This window comes from Zea mays, chromosome 1, assembly GCF_902167145.1.
Source record: "Zea mays cultivar B73 chromosome 1, Zm-B73-REFERENCE-NAM-5.0, whole genome shotgun sequence".
NCBI classification, from domain to species: Eukaryota; Viridiplantae; Streptophyta; class Magnoliopsida; order Poales; family Poaceae; genus Zea; species Zea mays.
Window position 1 is genome coordinate 72491949 of NC_050096.1, and position 23287 is coordinate 72515235.

The 23287-nt window shown below is 47.6% G+C and overlaps 1 protein-coding gene across 1 annotated transcript; it reads right to left on the reverse strand.

Annotated features, from left to right (window-relative positions):
- Nucleotides 1-14105: 14105 nt before the first annotated feature.
- Nucleotides 14106-17431, reverse strand: LOC103643118 (zinc transporter 2). The gene is made up of 4 exons (XM_020546406.3): nt 16786-17431; nt 15979-16037; nt 15654-15783; nt 14106-14778 (listed from the first exon to the last, which is right to left on the reverse strand). Exons 1-4 carry the CDS (start codon nt 17288-17290, stop codon nt 14384-14386), a joined length of 1089 nt encoding a protein of 362 aa, XP_020401995.1. The 5' UTR covers nt 17291-17431; the 3' UTR covers nt 14106-14383.
- Between the last annotated feature and the right edge of the window lie 5856 nt (nt 17432-23287).

A 23287-nucleotide genomic window follows, 5' to 3' on the forward strand; every position in this document is an offset into this window, starting at 1 on the left:
GTGTCAAAAATATTCTATGTGAGGTGCTACTAACAATCATGGTGTATGCATATAATGAAATGTCTTATGAGGTGGAGTCTAGGGGATAATCAAGGGGGGCTAGGAGATTAGGGTTTCTAACCTTGGGATTAAATTTTGGGATGTTACAGCTTTATTTCTTAGTTGATTTGTTTTCGCCCTCTCTTCCAGACTTAGATTTTATTCTAACGCTAACCCCGGCTTGAAGTGTGCTTAAAGTTTGTAAATTTCAGTTTTCGCCTATCCACCCCCCTTTAGGCGACTTTCAATAGGCATCACACCGCCAAGATTAGTGGACCTAATTAATACTCTATTGAGGATCAGAGTGAGATTGAAAGTACCATGGAGAATGGAAATTATCATCATCATGTCCTGGTGTATTTGGAAAAGCAGGAACAACTGGATATTCAACGAGATCCCGCCCACTGTGGAAGTGTGCCGGGAGATGTTCAAAAGAGAAATGTGTCTTATTTGCCACCGAGTCAAGCCAGAGATAGGTGATAGAATTAGAAATTTGATTCAGCACTCTGTTTCGTAGTGGCTCAGTTCTCACCTTGTAAATTGTTCATACTTTGCCAAGAAGTAATAAAAATACTGTAGGTACCCCTACAGTAACTTATCATCAAAACACTCATCGGACCTGTCCACTTTCAAACATTGAAAGGCAAAACATATGCATAAAAGACAAAATAAGGCACAAATGAGTTTATCTTATACAATGCATGTAAAAATCATGGTAAAAGATTACTAATTTGAAAATTGATGTTGTCTGGATATTTAAGCATGGTGCTTTATCTTCGGGGACTCCAATATTTATTTCAATGAAATTATTATATATAATAAACTTTTAAATGGTGTTAGTCTTAAAGATACCAACTTATAGAATGATCTTCCCTTAAAAGTGTGTGTGCAAGTTTGGAATACTTGTAAAATACATGCACTTGAACTTTTAAGATCAAAATATCACTTTACATGAATTACGTCATTGTTGGGGCGAAGGCGAAGACGTTACCCTTCGCTCCATGTCTTCGTCGCCTCGCTGCACCAACGAAGGCCACGCCCGAGCGAGCCGTCGCAAGACGGAGGCAAGAGTCCGATGAAGTCTGCTAGTCCCACGTCCTCATCGCGCCCGGAGGCCCATGAGGGATTCGGCCCACTTTAACGGGCCCCGCGCGGATAAGCGTGTTATGGGCCTCATATGTAATAGCCTTTTCTGTAATGACGGTCTGTAACCTCCCCTTGTGGGAATATTCTAGGTATAGTCCGGGTACCCGAGGGCATAACCGTCCCTACCAGAGGACAGTGGACACTCGGGTACCTATAAATACCCCCGTATAGTGCCCTTGAGAGGCCAGATTAACAGAGATATAGCCATTCCCCGTTGAACTCTACAAACACTCTCTCCACTCTCCCGTTGGATTCACTTGCCCAGAAAAGCAAGTATTTAAGTGGCCATGTGTGGGCGATCAGCTTGGTGAACTGCGAAGGGTTGCTCGAGCGGGGGGGAACTTCTAGCATGCTTCGCAAGACCTCGTGACTCGATTCGCAGTACAGATTATCGCGGGCCAGTAAAATCCTTGACGGATCACCTTGGCCGCGAGGGCCCTGGGTCCTGAGTGAGAGCTGCAAGTTCCGCTGTGGACTTCACGAAGGATTTGAATGCCTTCGGTTTTGGTCACGCACTTTAGCATGGGCTGACTGATCCTCTTTTTGTACAGCTGGCCCCCGACTAGTGTGAAGTTCCGACTTCGGTGCTTGAGGCGTTTGGCCTCATTGATGTCACTTGGGTGGTAATGTCCTTGCAGATACAAAGTTATTGGGGCCCACCAATCTTCAGTCATGATGAGGTTGACAATGCGATGGCCTTTGGCGTCATTAGTTACTTGTAAGCCTTCTGCGTTGCGGATAGATGGTGTGCCGATGACGTGGTAGAACACGTCGGAGGGCAAAAGGTCTCGCCTTTGGCCGCTGCATTAGCCAACGCGTCGGCCTCTTCGTTCCTGGCGCGATCCACATGCTGTAGGGTGAAGCCCTTGAACTGTTTCTCGAGACCGCGAACAGCCGTGAGATACTGAATGAGCGCGGGGTCTTTTGCTGAATATTCTTTTTCGACCTGGCCAGCAACTACTTTGGAATCTGTCTTGACTATGCATGTGGTGACACCGAGTGCTCGCAGTTTGCGAAGTCCCAGGATGACGGCTTCATATTCTGCTATATTGTTGGTGCATCTATCAGACTCCAAGGCGAAGCTAAGGCGTGTCGCGTATCTGTACTTGACGCCTGTGGGTGACGTGATGATTGCCGCTGCGCCTGCCCCCACATGGCACCATGCGCCGTCGCAGTGGATGGTCCACACCTTCTCTGGAGACTCTTCTAGCTACCATGTTGGCCCTGTCCAGTCAACGATGAAGTCTGCCAGGACCTGTGACTTGATCGTTGTCCTGGGTTCGAAGGTGATGTGGTACCCGGAGAGTTTGGCTGTCCATTTGGCGATTCCGCTGGGGACTGGATATTGTCAGACCACTGCCTACGGCTCAAGGGAACCTCAAATTCACCTTTGTTGCCATTGAGTACTTCACCAAGTGGATCGAGGCCAGAGCAGTATCCACAATAACGTCGAAGACCGCCCAAAAGTTCTTCTGGCAAAACATTGTCTGCCGATTTGGAGCCCCGTTCGAACTCACAGTCGACAACGGCAAACAGTTTGACAGCCAAGACTTCAGGGATTTCTGTTTCTCCATCGGCACCAAGCCTGTCTTTGCCTCGGTATACCACCCGCAATCCAACGGCGTCGTCAAGCGCGCCAATGACAAGATTTTCACTGCCATCAAGAAAAGACTTCTCGACGACAAGAAGGGCAAATGGGCAGACCAACTACCTGAAGTGGTCTGGGCCCTAAACACGACAGAATGTCGGGCAACCAGATTCACACCTTTTTGTCTATTGTATGGATCTGAGGCCATGACGCCGCAAGAGATAAAGCATGGGTCGCCCCGAACAAGCACATCAGCAGTCCCCGATGTCGACGAACCAACGTCCAAAGATCTCATCGACAGAGACCGTGTCCTCGCCCTACAGGCCCTCAACAAATATCAGGCTCAAACAAAGGCCTGGCGTGACAACGTGGTTGTCCCAAGAGAGTTCAACAAAGGAGACCTCATACTCGTCCGGACCACCCGGACAGAATCACGGGGCAAGCTGGAGCCGAAATGGGAGGGTCCATTCATCGTCAAGTCGAAGGCATCCCCTAGCGCGTACAGGCTAGTAACGCCTTCCAGCGAAGACTTAGAGCACTCCTGGAACATTGACAATCTCCACAAATTTTTTGTTTAACCATCAGGGCCCATGCACCATTGTAATCCAGCAAACAACGTTATTCTAGCCCGCACTCTTTTCCTCCCGGGGGGTGAGGTTTTTAACGAGGCAGAGCCATGTAATATACCAGCAAAAGCCCCCGCAAAAACAAAAGCTCGGACGCAATGTGTCGAAAAAGACCGTTTCGACGGTCTTCGGCATTCGACCACTTCGAAGTCACCGTGAGAGGTAGTGTAGACTACCCTCGCGTGCGACAATCCACGCAAAAGTCGCTTAAGGGTGCAGCTGGAATGGCACAACAAGTGCGTTAATCGAAGTCTTTTATTAAAAAGACACTTCGAGCAAAAGTTGCCTAAGGGTGCAGCCGGAATAGCACAACAAGTGCGTTAATCGAAGTTTTTTTTATTAAAAAGACACTCCGAGCAAAAGTCGCCTAAGGGTGCAGCCGGAATAGCACAACAAGTGCGTCAATCGAAGTATTTTATTAAAAAGACACTCCGAGCAAAAGTCGCCTAAGGGTGCAGCCGGAATAGCACAACAAGTGTGTTAATCGAAGTCTTTTATTAAAAAGACACTCAGAGCAAAAGTCGCCTAAGGGTGTAGCCGGAATAGCACAACAAGTGCGTCAATCGAAGTCTTTTATTAAAAAGACACTCCAAGCAAAAGTCGCCTAACGGTGCAGCCGGAATAGCACAATAAGTGCGTCAATCGAAGTTTTTTACTAAAATGACACTCCAGGCAAAAGTCGCCCAAGGGTGCAGCCGGATAGGCGCAATAAGTGCGTCAATCGACACTTCGCGCAAAATTTGCCCAAGGGTGCAGCTGGATTAGCACAAGTGCGCGAAAACGGCCAACATGCCATATTACAATACAAGTTGCAGTTACATACACTCAGCGAGAGCACCTCATACACTCAGCGAGGGCACCTCATACTACATCGGCTACACCTTCGGGATGATGCCTGCCTCCCTATAATTGAACAACATTATTTTCAATTCCTCACCCTCAAAAAGATTCTGCAGATCCCCCTCACCAATGCTCGTCCCAATCGGCGAAGACAATAGCTCTCGTTTACCAAACCGGTCTACTCGAAGACTGTCCCGCTCCATCCCCATCCGACGGCGTCTACCACTCCACGAAAACTCGCCCACAATATGTTTCGACACCACCCTTCGTCGCCGACACTTGGTCCTCGCACTAGGAAGACCAGCCACCTCGCCAACCTCCACCCACGGCGAGGACTCCGCCGCGGCCACATCTAACGCAACAAAATAATCCAAGTCTTTATCCGAAGACTCTTCGGTCCAGGAAAACGTACTCCCAGACTCACCATCAGATGAAAAAGAACCAGATCCAGAACCACATAAATTGTCATTGACAGGCACTATGGTTGCGGCCGCCACAAAATCAGTATCGTCAGCAGCGGTTGCTTGCGCAGGCCCATACATCGGAACCTGCGCAGCAACCGAGTTTCAGTATCACAAAAAAACAAAATCTCACACCCGATAGCCCTAACCCCTATCCTGCCACCTGCGAAGGGCCGGCCGACGCCGCAGGGTCTTCGGCAGCTGGTTCGCCCACCACCACCGAAGTGTCCCCACCAGTCGGCGCAGCGGCCGGCACGGGATCCTCGCTAGCACAGGTCGGCACGGGGGTCACCAAGGGGCCCTCGCCAGTATCGGATGGCGGCGTCGGCTCCCCCCAGTCCCCTCCTTCGCACCCGACGCCTCGGGCAGTGTGCTATCCAAGTCCCCGAGGTCTTCGACCTCCTCATCATGCGCCATCTATAGAAATAGCATACTCATTCAACAAGAACTACATGAATACACACATATACCCATACACACAATCACAAATATACACATATACTCCATCGCCCGGTCGGACCTCTCCCGAACAGTCTCACGGCCGTGAGGGTCCCACATCCTATTGTAAAGCACCCCGGCCGACCGCTTCAGCACCGGGTCCTCAACCTGGAAGATTCCGCGCTCGAAGTCCTCGTTCGATCGATCAAAGAATTCGAAGTGCCCACATCCCTCGCGGGACAGGGCATTCACGCCCCCTTTGCAGGTGATGAGTGAGGCGAAGGACATGAGGCCCGTCACAATAGTTGGGAGCACCTCCAACTCCTCCTGCAGCCATCCGAGAAAGCGGAGGCCCACCTCCTTACAGGACGCTTCAAAGGGAGTGGTCCACGCACCAAGCTCCCGGTACGCGTCCACGAGTTGTGCATGCGTCCGGTCGACCTCTGCGCGAGTAGAGGCCTCCGTTTTGTCCAGGCGGTTGCGCAGGCTGCTGAGGCTCGTTTCCAGCTCCTCGGCGCGTTGTCGAGCGAGACTGGCCTCCGCACGCGCAAGTTTGGCCTCGGCTTGTGCAGCCTACGCCTTAGCGCAGGCTCTGTTTACGTCTTTCCTCTCCGCCACTAACTGATGGCGGAGGTCCTCCTTCTCGACCACAGCAGCCGCCAACTTCTCCGTCAGCGTGCGGCTCTTGTTCTCCGCAGCTGGCTTGTCCCGCACAACTTCCGTATGCTGCGCCCGGAGGCGCTCAACCCTGCCCTCGAGTCGTTGCCTCTCGGCAGCGAACTCTGAGGTCAGGGTGCCTAACGCAACATGATCGGCGAAGGCAGCCGCCTGACATGAAAGGTCCATCAAATTCGCAACCACATAAACACAACGAACTGACGAAGTCCAAGACGACTTACATGATTCAGCTGCTGGGAAACAGAACCCACCACGTCTTTAACGGCGGCGGCCGACGCAATCTCGCCGCTGGCGCAAAACTTGGACCATGGGTCCTGCGAAGCACCCTTCGTCCCACCCGCCGGCGCGGCCGCCACCGGAGCTGACACAACATCTAGTTGCCCAGCATCCAACCCTGCACCACAATCTTGTCCAAGACACAGCCCCCGTGAAAAAAAACAATAACAATAAACAAACACTCACCAACAAGTCCCCGACCCGTGTGGGCATCGAATATCATGACACCACCCACGAGATAGTCATCCACGCAGATGTCCATGGCGAGGTCGGCCCCTCCCGCCGCTGCCTCGGCGGTGCGCAGTGGAGACGGTGGCCCTCGTTCCTTCGTAGACTCAGCCGAAGGCGGCTTGCTCGAGCCAGCAGCGACAACCCTCGCACCCGACGAAGATTTACTGGGCCCGAAGACGGCCGGCTTCGTAGCCAGCGGTGGTTTGCTGCTGCCGGGGGCGGCATACTTCGCGCTTCCCCGCGCCCTCTTGACCTCGCGACTAGGGTCCTCGACCCTAGTGAACGCCTGGCGCTTCCGCGCCGCATCTTGGCGATCCTTGTCCATCGCTGCCGATACAACAGCAGCAATATTCCGTCCGTAAGGAAAAAATCTTCATCTCACGGGCCAAACGAGACGTAAACATGTCCTCGCCGGCCGCCCGGGGAATCGGAACGTTCCTCGACCATCGACCCCCAGTAACCTCCAGCATTCGCACCGAAGACTCCCGGAGCTCGGGCGAAGACATCCTTCCCTCGAGGGCCGCACAAGTTCCCATTAAATCCACAGCAAAACGATCAGAGACCCCAACCCCTCAGCTGCAGTACCTAGTTTTCTCTTCTTAGTGGTCGGCACAGCTTCCCGCGAAGGGCCTTCCTCAGTCGCAGCCGCTGGCTTTTTCCCCCCAGCAATCAACAGCAATAGCAGCGTTGAAGCGCCCCAATCCTCTGGGACTCAAATGTGATACAATTACTAGTCCCAGGAGGCTAGTAAACACATTTATACAACAGATGATTCTAGATCTTCTTAAACGAGACAAACCTATAAAGGTGGCGATCAACTTTAAGAGTTGGTCCACAACTCAGGACATATCATCAGAGTGGGGCTGAAGCAGCCCGATATACGCAGCGAAGCAAATCAGTGGTCCAACAGCCACAGGGAAGGTTGGGAATAGGTGTAACTCTTACTCGATCAACGATCTCCTCTAAAAAACAACAAATAAGCAAGGGTGAGTACAAACGTACTCAGCAGCCCACCTTCACCCACGAAATGGGGAAATCAGATATAATGCATGGAGTATGTGGAGCTCAGGATATTTTGCAGAAAGAGCAATATTTGATGCAGGGTTATTTTGTAAAACATTTTGTATTTTTCAAAGCGCATCCTCTCCCAAAGGAGCAGGAAGTTTTTCAATATTAGAACAAAATCCCTAGGACTAAACCATCCAGGTATCTCAGCAGTTTCCCACTGGGTTTTCATTTTCAAAAACAACTACTGGACTTCCCGTCCACCATTGCTCACGGCTCAACCGCTGGACCTTTTAAAACCACTTTTCAAAAGCATTTTTTGAAAACAAAACACTAATTGTCATACCACACCAGACTCGTCCATTCTAGTGGACACGGACTATTCGAATAGGTTTGAACTGTGCGCGGAGGGGTACACTTCACCCACTAGTCCGGTTTCTGCAATCTCACCGTCGTGAGATCCGAATGCCGAATCTCTCTCTTTCCTCGCACGTCCTTACCTTAACGGTTATACCGGAAGGAGTCAGACCACCGCCATGTCCAAACCGGACAAAACATTCCCCCTCCTTGTCCTCCCGGTGCTCCCCAGCCATCATAACCCTGGGGTTTGGACCGTAAGAGTTCAGATTGAGTGACTACCCATACAGTCTCAATTGGTTGTACTTGTCATGAGTACAGGTAGTGAAGGATGACAAACCGGTCCTTATATGAGGGGACAATCCTTCTGCTCACACCTAACCCGGCTGTGCCAACACCTGAGGCCCTCCCCTAAACCAGTGAGTCCCTGATCATCCTGTTCAAAAGGTGATAAGGGTGACAACCCTTCATCATACCCATTTTGGAAAACATTTTCTTTTGAAAACTCACACCTTTTCTCAAATCATTTGTACAAATATGTGAAGGAGTATAAAGATTGATTACGGCAAGTGGTTGGGTGGCCATAATAACTTGTTTCAAAATCATATCATGCATAAAATAACAGGTTGAGGGTTGTGGTTGAAAAATCATAGGTAATTTATGCATCAAAGGGATCCAGTGAGCTTGTCGTTGCTTAACCGACGAAGGGGGGAGCTCGCGGAACTAGCTTCTGGCTCCACCACCTAGCGTAGACTTGCAGATCTAGCCTCCATGAGACGGCACGAACACTCCGGTAACTATGCAACATGAACAAGCAAACATACAACCAGGAAGTATACCAATAAATATTTAGTATAGTGGTCAGAATAGCGATATATGGATGGGTAGAGTCTTGAGCAGAATCTGTGTCATGTGGTGTTGTGATATTACTGGTGGTGGAGTGGAGGTGCTTACCAGGAGGGTGGATTGGAGGCGAAGCGACACTATGCGCGTAGCCGGCAGAGCGGAGTAACTGAGTGGTTGGGGTGTTTGCCTTGGCTGAGGGTGTTGAGTGTGTGTGGAGAGGGAGAGGGTAGCTGGGTGTATGTGGTGTAGTACAGTAGAGTTCACTATTGGTGAGAATAGTGATGAATGAATCGTCTGACTTAGTGTGAATAGGGAAATTATAAGCAGAATATGGGACAAGAGTATTTTGGGAGTTTTCTGGAATATGAACCATGCTTAAGGGATGACATGGTTGGATAGGGAATAATTTGATAAGAATTTAGAAACAAGAATTATTGGAATCTGAGTTTGGAAGCCTGGTTCGAAGGAATCTCAAAGTTAAGCGTGCTCAACTTGGAGAAACCTGGGATGGGAAGTTCCCACTGGAAGGAAAATCACAATCACCAGAGTTCGTATGACTGGAATATTGGTCTGGCAGGTCTTAGGTGGACTGGACAGCATGATGGATGAGTAGTTGAAATTTGGGGCGATCGGATGATTGATGAATAGCAACGATGAATAGTGACGACGAAAAAGTAATTATAGGTATCAACGATGAATAGTAACAATGACAAATAGAATTGGTGAATAGTAACGGTGGTGAATAGCAACGATGATAAATAGTAACAGTGAATAGTGATGGTGAATAGTGTATGAACGAACGATGAATGGTGAATAGGAACTATGAACGAACGGACGAATGATCGAATGATCGGACGAACAAACGATCGAAATTTCGGCAGCATAACGGCTGGACAAAGATTATCTGGACGAACGATGAATAGGGACTATGAACGAACGATGAACGATGAATAGGAAGTATGAACGAACGATGAACGATCGAATGATCGAACGAACGAAGGATCGGAATTTTGGCAGCATAACTGCTGAACAAAGATTATTTGGACGAACGAACGGACGGACGAACCATGAACGATCGGACGAACGATCGAACGATAGGACAAACGAACGAACAAACTAAGAACAGGTGGACGAACGATCGAAGAACGACCGAACGATCCTTGTGCTAGTGTGTGCTTGTGTGGAAGGTGGAGTGGGCGTGTGGGGGGAGGGAGAAAGTTTCCATGAAATGGCTTGGGCTGGCTTGAGAGGAGGCCCTTGCCCCTCTATTTATAGCCCAGGTGGGGGATTAGGGGGAGGATGAGAGGATTAGTGGGAGGATGCGAGGATTAGTGGGAGATAAGCATGGATTTGTCTTGTATAAGTGTAATTAGCTTGTAGAGCTCACCGTATGCCACCGGAGGCATACATATACATATGAGCATGAGGAAAATTATGGAGAAAATATTTGTAGTGACTTGAAAAATGATTCTGAAGGTATTTCTCAAGGGGAAAAATACTTGGAGATATATCGGTGGAATATTTGGGCAATATTTCTGGAAAGAACTCGAGGAGATCACTGGGGAAATATTTGGGCAGTATTTCTAGAAAGAATTTGAGGGTGATCACTGGGGAAATATTTGCAGGATATTTGAGTAGGATTTTGGAGATAAATATAGACCACTATATTTTATGTTGATATCAACTCTCAAACAAACATTTTGAAATGAAATTTAAAATTCATTTTGAATTTAGAGCGAGTTTGAGAAATTTTCAAGATTTGAATTTTTGGGATGCTACAAGCATCATCTCTAGGGTAATCGCCATATGACAGACGGTTTAACTCGAAGACACGGTTCAAACGAACATTGGATCCATGAATATCCTAGCTCCGCAGAGCCTCCGTCCTCAGCACATACCGCCCCACAATCCTCACGACTCCGTCCTCTACTTCACGCATGAACGCGGCTGGGTTCCGGCAGCGCAAATCCAAAGCGAAGGTAGGACTTCGCACCAACTGCCCGCCCAAAGTAGGCATCTGGCGAGGGCACACTTCGCCAAGCACTCAGCCATGTGCCAAGGGCCACACTCCATAACCGATGAATTCCTCAACCAAATCACGCCCACTACTCATGCGGGCAACGCACCGGAGGGCTCCTTCGTCCTCATCGTCCTCTGCCACCTCAAACGGTGGGAACGCCACGTAACAGTGGGAGCACATGACGGTCGTAGGGAGCCCTGGGAGGTCTTCGACTTCCCCTCCCAAAACATAAAACCAATAGTCCCACCAGTTGCCCCATTTATTCCGAGCGCAAGGAACTATTTCCACGACTTCTGCCGAAGTCTTTCCGGTCCTCGGCGTGAAGGTGCACAATCCAAATTGTGCAATCTTATTTCCAATTTTCCTTTTTTGCAAGTGCAGACAATAGTTCTTGGCGAAGACTTCTACGGACGGCTGACCGCCGTACGAAGTCACCGCCCAGGCATACTTCGCCAGGGCAACCACGGCGTTAGGTGTCAACTGGTGGACCTGGACCTCGAACCTCTGCAAGACCTCTGCCACAAAATGATGCGCCGGAAGGCGAAGGCCGGCAATGAAGAACGCCTCGAACACAACTAATTCGCCCTCAGGCTCCGGGATCTCCTCAGCGCCCGGGGCGCGCCCAACACCGTCCCCAAAGTACCCCAACTGCTGCATCTCCTGCACGCAAACTGAGGAAATCCTCGAGGTGCCGAACTCCACCGTGTGGCCCGGCTGTAACTCCATCACCGCCAAATCGCTCAGGGTATCCTCGGTCGACGGACCGGCCGACGACGCACTCGCAGCAGATGAGGAGGAAGACATTGCTACGTACCGTCGACGGTGGCACGCGGTCTACTTGACGCGGGCTAGATCTCCGAAGCAGAAGAACAAAGGAGGGCAGGCGAGCGGGCGAGCGGTTTGAAAAAGCTAGGGTTTTCCAGCGCACGCAAGGGTAAGCAACAGCCCCAGCTGCGCCGCCTTTTATAGACAGGACGCGGCGCTTCGGGAAACACGCAGTCCAACAGTGCCACGTCCATCAACGGTCACTAGGGATGGCAGTGGGTATGGTACCCACTAGGCACAAGGAGCCATACCCATACCCACTAGGAAAAAATTGACCCATACCCATACCCACTACCCATCATGGGTACAAAATTACGCCATACCCATACCCACCATGGGTAGCGGGTACCCATCGGGTACCCATACCCATTAACATTACGATAGACATGATCATTTGAATCGCAAAAATAAGTACCAGCATAACAAATGTATCGAACCCAACATAATTTTATCACAGGTTCAACAATATTCAACATTAAATGGCAATATCATGCCTTCAAATCACACAAAACATAGCATTTATTCTACAAAACCGTGGATAAAACATAGCATTCATTTTATATGAGACATATAAATCCGGACCCACGTGTCATATATTAGCGGGTTCCCCATCGGGTAGCGGGTATGGGGCAACAGAGAACATACCCACGCCCCCCATACCCGATGGGCATAATAAATGACCCAATAAAATACCCATGGGTATCAAAATCCGCCATACCCGTGCCCTAATAGGGTTTTTACCCATCGGGTTTCGGGTTTCGGGTACCCATTGCCATCCCTAACGGTCACCTCAAAAACCCCCGCGGGACCACTTCGAGCGAGGGCAGCGTCTCCACCATCTAGCGACGTCTTCGGCACCAGATGACTCAGTCGAACTGGTCCCTCAGAGGGCAAATGTTGTGGCGAAGGCGAAGACGCTGCCCTTCGCTCCATGTCTTCGTTGCCTCGCTGCACCAACGAAGGCCACGCCCGAGCGAGCCGTCGCAAGACGGAGGCAAGGCTCCGACGAAGTCTGCTAGTCCCACGTCCTCATCGCGCCCGGAGGCCCATGAGGGATTTGGCCCACTGTAACGGGCCCCGCGCGGATAAGCGTATTACGGGCCTCGTCTGTAATAGTCTTTTCTGTAATGACGGTCTGTAACCTCCCCTTGTGGGAATATTCTGGGTATAGTCCGGATACCCGAGGGCATAACCGTCCCTACCAGAGGACAGTGGACACTCGGGTACCTATAAATACCCCCGTACAGTGCCCTTGAGAGGCCAGATTAACATAGATATAACCATTCCCCGTTGAACTCTACAAACACTCTCTCTCCACTCTCCCGTTTAGGGCTGGGCAAAAAACCCGTAACCCGAAACCAGAATACCCGAACCCGAAATACCCGAAACACGAATTTTGTTCGGGAATTTCGGGTAACAACTTGCAAAACCCGAATTTATTTCGGGTAATTCGGGTATCACAATCGGGTACCTGAAATACCCGAATTACCCGAACTTTCATGTGTCATGTACTAATGTCATGTTTAATTATTAATTTGTACATCTATAATTATGTGTAAGTGTGCTTAACTTGTGATTGTAGATTGCTTGTGTTTTATATGTCCATGTATATCATTATTTAAACTATATTTTTATACTAGTTTAATAGGGTGTATGTGTTTTTATGAAGCCAACACAACAGTTCGGGTAGTTCGGGAATACTCGAACCCGAAAATTCGGGTACCCGAATTTTCGGGTATTGTAAAACCCGTTGTAAATTCGAGTATCGATTCTCAAAACCTGAAATTTTAAATACCTGAATTACCCGACCCGAAATTTTCGGGTAACCCGAACGCCCACCCCTACTCCCGTTGGATTCACTTGCCCAGAAAAGCAAGTACCAACAGTCATTGCCGAGGTTATATGAATTGCAAGCCTATCTTTTATTGAGGCCATGTTTGGTTTCAATTAGTCTTAGGACTAAACTTTAGTCCCTACTTGTTTGGTTATAGGGACTAAATAGATTCTTAAGTCATTAAATACATTGTCGAAATACTTAAATGCCCTTGGAATACACTCATGTGGGCTTTTAGTCTCTTTTAGCACCTATATGAAGGACTAAAGACTAAATCATTTTAGTCCATATTTTAGTCCTAGTGTTTGGCAAAAAAGGGACTAAAAACTAGAGACTAATCTTTAGTCCCTCTAACCAAACATCCCCCTGAATATAGGCACCCGGGTGCCATTTAGGTAGTGTTTGGTTGAAGAGCCAAGTAGAACGGAGCCGTTCCATCCCTGATTCTAGGAACGGAGTCGCTCTGTTCTGTGTTTGGTAATCTGGAACGGAGCGGTTCTGTTTTTTGTTTGGTTGCAGAGTGAACGGAACGGAGCGTGACTGTGAGAGCGGGATTGGAACGGAGCGGCTCCGTCCCATTGATTTTTTGGAGCGGAATGGTTCCGGATCTGAGGAGAATATTCCCTAATTGGAGTCATTCCGTTCTAGTTACTTTGTAACCAAACAACAACAAAACTGGGACAGAACGGTTCTATTCTACTTGGCTCTTCAACCAAACGCTACCTTACACACTGCCCACCCTACTAATTATTACAATTTATTACTTTACATGACCTACTAATTATTACAATTTATTACTTTACATGGCATGCTAAATCATGAATATATTTTATTTGGGATGAATAGATGGAACAGGACCAACGAACAACACTAAAGTCGTGTACACTAAATCAAGAGAGGCGAACTTTGTAGCCAATTTTGCTAACAATATAATAATGATGATTGGTTACAAACCGAATGTTACACACATCACACTAAAAAAATGTTTTTTCATAGAATACATATCTAAACTTTAATTATCGTGTTATAATTTTTTTGCAATAGCAACGCACATGTACGATCGTAATAAGCTAAAAAAATGCTAAAAAGAGTCTGCTACACCATATTCGATCTCGTGCAATAAGCAACCCCCGGAAGTTCCCAACAATGCAGCCCTACGTGTCTCTCACCAGGTCAGGTGTCCCATATCATGACGACGGCGATGACAGCCACGCCGAACACGACGGCGAGCCACCTACCGACCGGCGTGTCGACGGCGACGGGCCTCTGGGGCCGGTACCCTTTGGAGAGGAGGTGGTTGATGGAGACGTAGACGAAGATGCCCGTGGCGAGGCCCATGGAGACGGCGAAGATCCAGTCGGCCACCCGGCCCTGCGTGGTGGCGTCGATAATGATGCCGATGCCGACGCCGACGGGGCTGGAGATGGCGAACGCGAAGGCGTAGGCGAAGCAGGAGAGGAGGGGCCGGTTGGGCAGCATCCGGAGCAGCGCGATGCCCATGGCGATGGCCGCGAAGATCTTGTGCAGGCTTATGGTCCACAGCGCCTTCCATGCGTCGGCCTTGGTCTCTGCAGGTTCGATAATTAGTAGTAGTTAGGTAATAAGGCCAGACAGAGTCTCAGAGAGCTGCTAGCGCTTAGCGATGCTCTGCAGCTGTTAACCTCGACCAAGAATTGGAGACGCTATGTTTACGAGAAACTCAGCCTCTCCGTTTAAATTGATTAATTAAAATGGGTTCCGAAATGCTAACGAATAGCACTTGAAATGCCTTCAGAATTCAAGTGAAATGGTAATCTTGACATTCGGAACAAGTAAAAAAGTATGCATTCGAAGAGAACTTGAAGGCCATATATCAGGAAGAGAAAGAACTTCAGAGCGTCCGGATAGACATTTAAACCTAAGATCAGAACAAGTAGAAAAGTATGCATGGCAACGACTGGACTGAACCGTTGCGCGGAAAAAAAATATCAGGAAAGGTCAGCAAAGAAGGGTTGGAATGATGAATGATCAGCCTATTATTCTGGCTGTGCTGAGTCTGTAGGCTCCTTTCGCTCTGACCGAACAGCGAGACACTAGTGCAGCTTTGACAAAAAGAGCAGGTTCAGATTCCACTTGGTCTTAGTCACGACCACGACATCTGTCACTGGAATCGAGCTAAGAACTAACGTAACCGGTGTTCAGTTGAGACTTCAGACTTGCAGGTATATATGTCATACCTACATGCCATAACATCTCATTTATACCTAAAGCTGGGCATCTAATCCTCTACTCCGTACTCAGACGAAGCTAAGTTCGTCAGTTTAGCCCGTGACATGATGGCGACATCTGCTGATAAGAGTAGACCCGGAATGCACATAAAGGAATTTCTACGCGTCATCTGCAAGTTGGAAGGGAACAAAACAACGCATCCATATATCCCTATCTCTATCTGGCTTAGCCTTACCGGCGATCCCGATGGCGATGCCCTCGAAGACGGAGTGGAAGCAAAGGGCTACTATGAGCAGCACGCTGTCACCGATCGTGCTCGCGTTGCGCAGAATGGATGCGGCCGAGTGATCAGATCCGTGTGCATCCTGCACGCCAAAGCACAAGTAATGGTGACAAATAAGATTCTGTACACTGACCGGCCGGCCGTAAGATACTGCTAGTGCTGTTCTTTTTAACTGTCTTTTATTGGGAGTGGACTGTACTATATGGTTGTTGCAAGAGCAGGTATTGCCATGATCAAATAATGAATTCAGAAGCTGAAGCAGGTTGTAGTAACTTACAGCTGGTGTGGGCTCAGACCTCGTGCCATTTGCGGTTCTCATCTTGCCCTCCTCCAGCCCTATTGAAAGTGTCAAAAGGAGAAAATGAATCGTACAAGTATAATAGGCTTCCTAAAGCTTTAATACAGAGAAAATATGACAATGGAAATACAGTGCTGTAGAGAGGGACAGACAGACTTCCCCTGATGACTGACTATTCAGAGTTGAGCATATAGACTGATTACACGCAGAACTGCCAGTTTGTCACAAATAAAACTCTAACTAAATGATCCATTAAGACTGATTCCACGTAAAGTTTTTTTTTTTGGTTTCGATCCACTACTCTAACTAAATGATCCATTAATCAATCTCGCTACATGTTGATTGGCTGAAGGAAAATAAAACTCTCAAGAACAGGATTACTGCAAACTGCAATGAACCCGAACTTTCAGTCGCCTTGTACGTGATAATGCAACGTGCAACCAGACCAAAAGCATTGGCAACAGTTGGTTTACCTTAGGCAGTGGTGTACTACTACAGCAATATAGGATTAGTAGTTCGCGACGAAAAGAGTAAATCTATCCCAAGAGGCAAGAACACACTAACACAGACCTCCACCAATCTGAATTTGCAGCCCGTGCTAGTTGCACCCACCCGGCGACAGGAAAAAGTGGTGTGCGCATTCAACCCAACCCCGGATCCCCCAGTCGTTGTGGCGGCATTCACAGTAATCAGTACACCGCCCAGCCCAACTGCCCAACCCCAACTGTTACAAGCCAGAACAGAACGAACGGGAGTCGGTACTGACACGTGACTCTTGTTACTGACCTGCATCAGAACCGCCGGTAGCGGCGGTGCCGGTGCTGCGCCCCTGTGACCGTGAGACGACGTAGGAGATGGCGACGTCGGCGAGCATGGTGACGACGTAACCGGCGCAGGCGAGCATGAACGCCCAGGGGTACCCGCTGTCGGGGAGCAGGTCCCCAAACGTCTCGTTTGCGTCGCTGAGGAAGTGCATGAGCGCCGTGCCGAGGAAGACGCCGCCCGCGAACTGCGTGCCCAGCGCGAGGAACGCCTCGTTCCAGCGCATGAAGTAGGGGGACACCCCGCCCAGCAGCGTGCCGACGAACACCACCGCCAGGCACCACAGCTTGGCCTCCACCAGGCTCCGCGCGCGCAGGTCCGGCCTGGCGGCGGCGCCCCCATCCGCGTCGGCGTCGGCGTCGGCGTCGGAGTCCCCGCCTCCGCCGTGCGCCCACGCGGCGGCCGCGAGGGAGAGGCAGAGGAGGAGGCGGAGGCGGTGGTGGTGCTGGGCGTTGGTGGCGCGGGCCATGGCGCGGGACCGCGAGCGAGGAGGCCGTGGACTCGTGACCCGGGAAATGGTAGGCGGACGCCGGACGCGGGGCGGATTTGGGTTTATTCTCGGTACGATGCGAGGCGAGGCGGGGGGCCGGAGGGCTTGGAGATGGCTGGCGTGTGGGGCCGGAGGGCTTTGTAGTTTGTAGTACTACAGCAGGAGCCGGGACGGATCCTCGGAGTTGGGGTTTTTTTTTTACTCGATCGTTTGCATCGTTGGACACTGACAAGGTAGGGTAGGCTGTTGTGGGCAGCTACAGAAGCAACGACGCGGTACAGGAAGCAGGTGAACGTGCGATAGCTGGTAGTACAATTGTACCAGCCAGACAAGGCCGCGCCAGTTTCGTTGTGTCGTGCAGATAGTGACAGGATTTGGAAAGTCCCATTGCACCTCCCTTCCCTCTTCTTTGTTTCTAGAGGTAGAAATACACGAGGACAAATTTAATATTTTTAATAGATATACATTAAATTTGATGTTAATTTTTTAGTTATGTTGTTAAGTATATTATGAAAAAAATAAGAATATATTTTTGCGAAATTTTTATATTATTTGCTCCTTACATGAAAAGAGTAAAAAAATTATTTGAATTCAAATCCGTATCTAAATTTTATATATATCACTCAAGAGAATATAGGACAAATGTAAGGTTTGCTTTTTATTAACGAACTCAATGTTTAAAACAAAAATATAGATTTACATATAGATTTTTTTATCATATTTATTCATAATTACATTAAACATTTAATATCCGAATAAATATCTTGATCCATCTCTACTCGTTGGGCCCTCGTCTTCTCACTTGGAAGGATGCCATAAAATAAAATTGCCAATTTAGGGCTTGTTCGTTTAGCTCTCAATCCATGTGGGTTGAGTGGGATTGGATGAGATTGAATCTCAAATAAGTCAATCTTCTTCTTAAATTTTTTCAATTTTATCCAATCTATATACGTTGGGAATAACTGAACAAGGCATTAGATAACATTGCCACACTGGGTAGACTTTCCGGTGCTTAGCGAAGTTGTCCATGGAAGACAGCGAATTACGAAAAATGGGACCGTGCTACGGTACACGTCCCTTTCTCGCCTCCTAACTTGCATCAACCTGGTGTAGAAAATTAAAAGTACACCAAAACTTTTGACTTGTTTTGTGCCTCACTCAAACAAACCGGTAAGCAGTGATACAAATGGCCGGTAGACTCTACGGAGTAATATATTGCCACTTTGAGCATCAGATCCACGCCCACCCGTAAGTGACCAAACACACATGTGATGGAAAAAAAAAACTTTGCACCCAGGGTGCAAAGAATCTCTTTTACAGTCATTCACATTCACTATTTAGTGGTCCATATAAATAGAAAAAACAAATTATTAAAGAGTTAAGTTGTAAATTTTGATATGTTTTTGTGTGCCTCCATGTGGTGGATGTGAGATGTCGTAAAAGAGGATATTTGCATCCAGGATGTACATAATTTTTCCATGTAATGTGAATGTACTATAACCAGTATTGGTTTTTACACCCTCAGTCCCAATGCGTTTAACTTTTTTTACCAAATTTGATTTGCTCGTCTTATTCATTTTTTTGCTAAATAATGAAAAAGTAAATCCATACTTAAAGTATAATACATGTTGAACGATGTAATTAATATCATAATTTTTTAATAAGATAAGTTGATCAAACTTAAGGTAAAAAAGTCAACAGATTGTAAATTAGAACGAAGTGAGTACTATATTATATATTTTTTAGAAAAACAAATCATATGTGTCATCGGATTTTATACTTCTTCCTTCTTTTTTCTATAGTGTTAATGAGTCAGATTTTTTTCCTTATGCGACAAGCAAACATATTTAGGCCCCGTTTCAATCCTACTAGATAAACTTTAGCAACTTTTTTTAGGTATTTTTAGCCATTTAGTGATCTAAACAGGAGAGCTAATGGTGGTGTGATAAAATTTAGTATTTATTATCTCATAAGCTGCTCAAGGGGTGCTAAAAGTAGCTAAACGTGGGCCATGGAACCCTATTTTCCACCTATACCCTTCAACCTCATTCTCTCTCTCCGCATTAGGGGCATAGGTGTCTTTTTATTTCAATGTGCTAAACTTTATTAGAGTAGTCCAAACACCCTAAGGAGCTAAATTTTAGCACTTCAATTTATATGGCTAAAGTTTAGCAGGAAGCTAAAATTTATCTTGTGAGATTGAAATAGGGCCTTACTCGCTAGGGCTGACAATGGGCTATAAATTTTGCACTATAAAATTTAAGGATCGAATCGGGTTATGATCGGGCTCTATTTATATTCATTTTTAAACTATAATCTATTTAGGGTCTTGACATTTTGTGAAGAAACATTTGGATCACGATCCATTAGCACCCCTTAGTCGTATGTAATTATAACAACATAAAACACGCGAAATGAGCTTGCGTCCACCGTTAGTTCAGATGTGTAAGCCAGATTGCAAAAATGATGCGTGCCTTTTCCGCCAATCCACATACATGATCTCTTCCCATATACATATATACATAATACTCTGTATATATGATTAAGTAGGCCTTTGGTTTCTAAATGCTAATATTTAGTCTTTTTATTTTAATTTCTAAATTGTCAAACAGATAGACTAAAATATATGATTATCTCTATTATAATCTTTGTGTTTGATAATTTTGAAACTAAAAGGGACTAAAACGAAGCGACTAAAAAGCAGCCGCTAGACACCCCTAACACGACACGGCTACGGTATTGTTGTCCGATCAATGATGTCGGAAGGTCGTCGGCGACTGTTTCTTATCACCAATAAGGCAATAAACAAAGCTCTGCTCCTTCGTCACAGCCCATGCCCTTGGTGACCGAATTTTTTTTGTTTTTTAGTTTCTTTTATGATAAAAATTTATGTTTGGACTCGTAGAAATTTTATTTGCAAGTTTGGACCCGATGCTCGGCGCCATAGGCTGTGGCGCCGAGGTCTGACGTGGCAGCAACGGCTACATTCGCCTAGGGCTGACCTGGCATCGACGTGGTGGCGACGCAGCCTCGTAGCTCGGCGTCACAGATCTTGGCGCCGAGCTACGGATGCCTATAAAAACAGCCGCGCGGCTGGCCGAGAGCAGCACATTTCCTCTCATTTCCAAACTTCGTCAAAATTTGCTGGATTCAAAGATTTGAGTTGGTTCACTTCGTAGATCAAGGTATGGTGCCCAACTGATTCGTTTTATATATTGGGTTGTTAGTTTCATAGTTGCTCATAGTTTCATAGTTTAATAGTTTGTATAAACCTATTATATTATCATTTCGATTATTAGTTTGTGTAAACTTATTATAAAGCATATTAGGTACAAGTGATAATTATAATCGTTTATTAGATGAAAGACATGTACCGAGAGGCGTTGTGGCAGAAGAGAGGTCGTCCTCGGGAGTTATATCCGGACGTATCTAGTAAGGATGCTCCTGTTCCTCCTGAACTCCCCGTGCCTAACTGTAACTGTGGCAGACTGGCTTGGGTACATCAATCACAACATCCAGACACGGCTGCTCGCTGCTACTACCTTTGTGGCGGTTTGGACGTACGTAGCTTATGACTTGTCACTTAATTTTGTTCGCATTCATTATTTTGTAGATGTGTAATAGTGTTTCCTTTCCATAATTTTAGGGGCATCAGAGGTGTTTCTTTTTCCAGTGGATCGACGGTCCTGATAAATTTGACCCTCGATATCTTCTTTTCGTTAATTGGTTGAGTGGAAGGACTAGTCATGAGCGTTTTAAGTGTTGGGTACCTCCTCCCCCGAATCCTCCACCAATGACAGATGCGGAGAAGGAGGTAGCAACAGAAAGACGGATGGACTCACCGCCTCGATGCGATTGTGGAGACCGTGCTGTCATCGATGAAGACTATGAGAAGCAGTTCTGTTGTCCGAACATTGATTATGTGAGCCCATCGATATGCTAAATGTATGAACTAGTTATTATTTACAATAAATTACTAATTTTTTCTCCTGTAGCCATACGGGTGGCGTAAGTGTCGTTTCAGAGAGTGGTTGTATGGTCCTTTGTCCCATTGGCCAGAGCCAGAGGTAAACGAAAAGAGATACAATCAGTGGGCGGAAGAAGAGGTGAAATTTGATCTAGTACTCTACAAATGTGGTATTGAAGCTAAGTATGGATTAGTTCCTTCCGAGCTTGGTGTTGGATATTTTTGTGGACATATGGCCGATTACGATGAGGTTGGTATTTTTTTTATAGCGGACACATGAAAAATGGTATTGTCTAGGTTTACCACAACCGCACGAGAATGCATCAAGTAACACGACATGTGTCCTCGAAGGTCGCACCTCACCGTCGGAAGTTATGTCGCCTAGTGTTGTTACCTCGTATTTACCCAACTCCTCATCAAAGCATTGTACCTCATGTCTATGGGCACGTTCCTTTGCATTATTAAGGTGTGATGTTGGTTTAGGTGCCCATCTCTTCCCTCGCGTCTGCATTGCCTTGGCCTGCGCGTGTCTATCATTAAACCAAGCCACAAGCCTATAAAAAGTGAATGTTACTACAACATTGACTGACATGCCCCGTATAACCTTGAGCACACTGTTAAATGACTCAGCCATGTTGCTAGTCTAAAACTCGAACCGCCAGCCACCTTCGTCGTAGGCCCTTGTCCATTTCTGCGGTTCCCTCAGCAATCCAGCAATCCAGTTCTTACCTTCAGCATTTGTTGCATCTTTTAGTTCCTTCAACTTATCCTCGAAAAACGAAACCTCCAACTGTCGACATACCTCCTCAAAAAGGGGGAAGTTAGCCTTGCTATGATCCTTTCGAAGAAGATTTTCTGCTAGATGTCGAGTGCACCATCTGTGGTGCATGGGTGCGTAGCCAGGAATCTGCTCTTGCACTGCATTAAGAATACCTTGGTGTCTGTCAGATATGACACCAACCTCGCGTCCAGGGCCTACGACATGGATGCGTACAAGCCGCAAGAACCAAGACCAACTATCTCTGTTCTCCCTCTCCACCAAAGCAAATGCCAAAGGAACCAGTGTGTTGTCTGCGTCGCATGATATGGCAACCAACAATGTGCCCTTATACTTCCCAAGTAGAAAAGTACCATCAATAGAGAGCACGGGACGACAATGCCTGAAGGCCTCTACGCACTGCGAGAAACACCAGAAAGCACGAAAAAATATCTCTCTGTCGTTCCTCCATTCATTAGGTTTGGGGATGTACTCGTAATGCATGCTTGGGTTTTTTGCTTTGATTGCATTGAACAATGCTGGTAACTTCTCATAACCCTCCTCCCAATCCCCGTATATCATCTTCCATGCTCGCTGCTTTGCCCTCCATGCTTTCCCATATTTGATCCTGTAACCAAACAGCTCCGAAGTCATGGTCATAATTGACTTCACCTTCAAGTTTGGCTGACCCTTCAATATCCCCAATATCCTTTTCGCAATCAGGGTAGATGTCAACTGACGATGCTTAGAGCTCAGCTCTGTCTGGGCACAAGTGTGTGGACCTACAATTTTGGTGATCTTAAACTTTCCAGTGTCCTTCTGCCTTCGGGCACATACCCTCCAATTACATTCCGACACCTCACACACAACAGTGTAACGACACTGTGCATACGAATGTCTCACCTTGAACGGCCTCTTGCGGTTCACAGAATATTCCTGTAGCCATCGTCTCAGTGTAGGCAGGTCCTTGAAAAGTAAGCCTACCTTAATCTCAATGCTGTCGGCGTTATCCGGAGCCTCTAGCAGTTCATCATCACGTGCTTCAGCATATGCACGGGTGGAATGACTTAGACTGCTGTCGGCGTTTCAAGACCGGGGGGTCCCTGAGCCGACGAGTGATGTGTCGCTGCGTGCCCCAGCCCAGATGGGTCGACGCGAGGCCGAACGCGAAGGGGGAAAGCGAGGTGGCCGAAGATGGGCGAGAGAGAGGTGGAAATCCCGCGGCCTTCGTGTTCGTCCCGCGCCCAGGTCG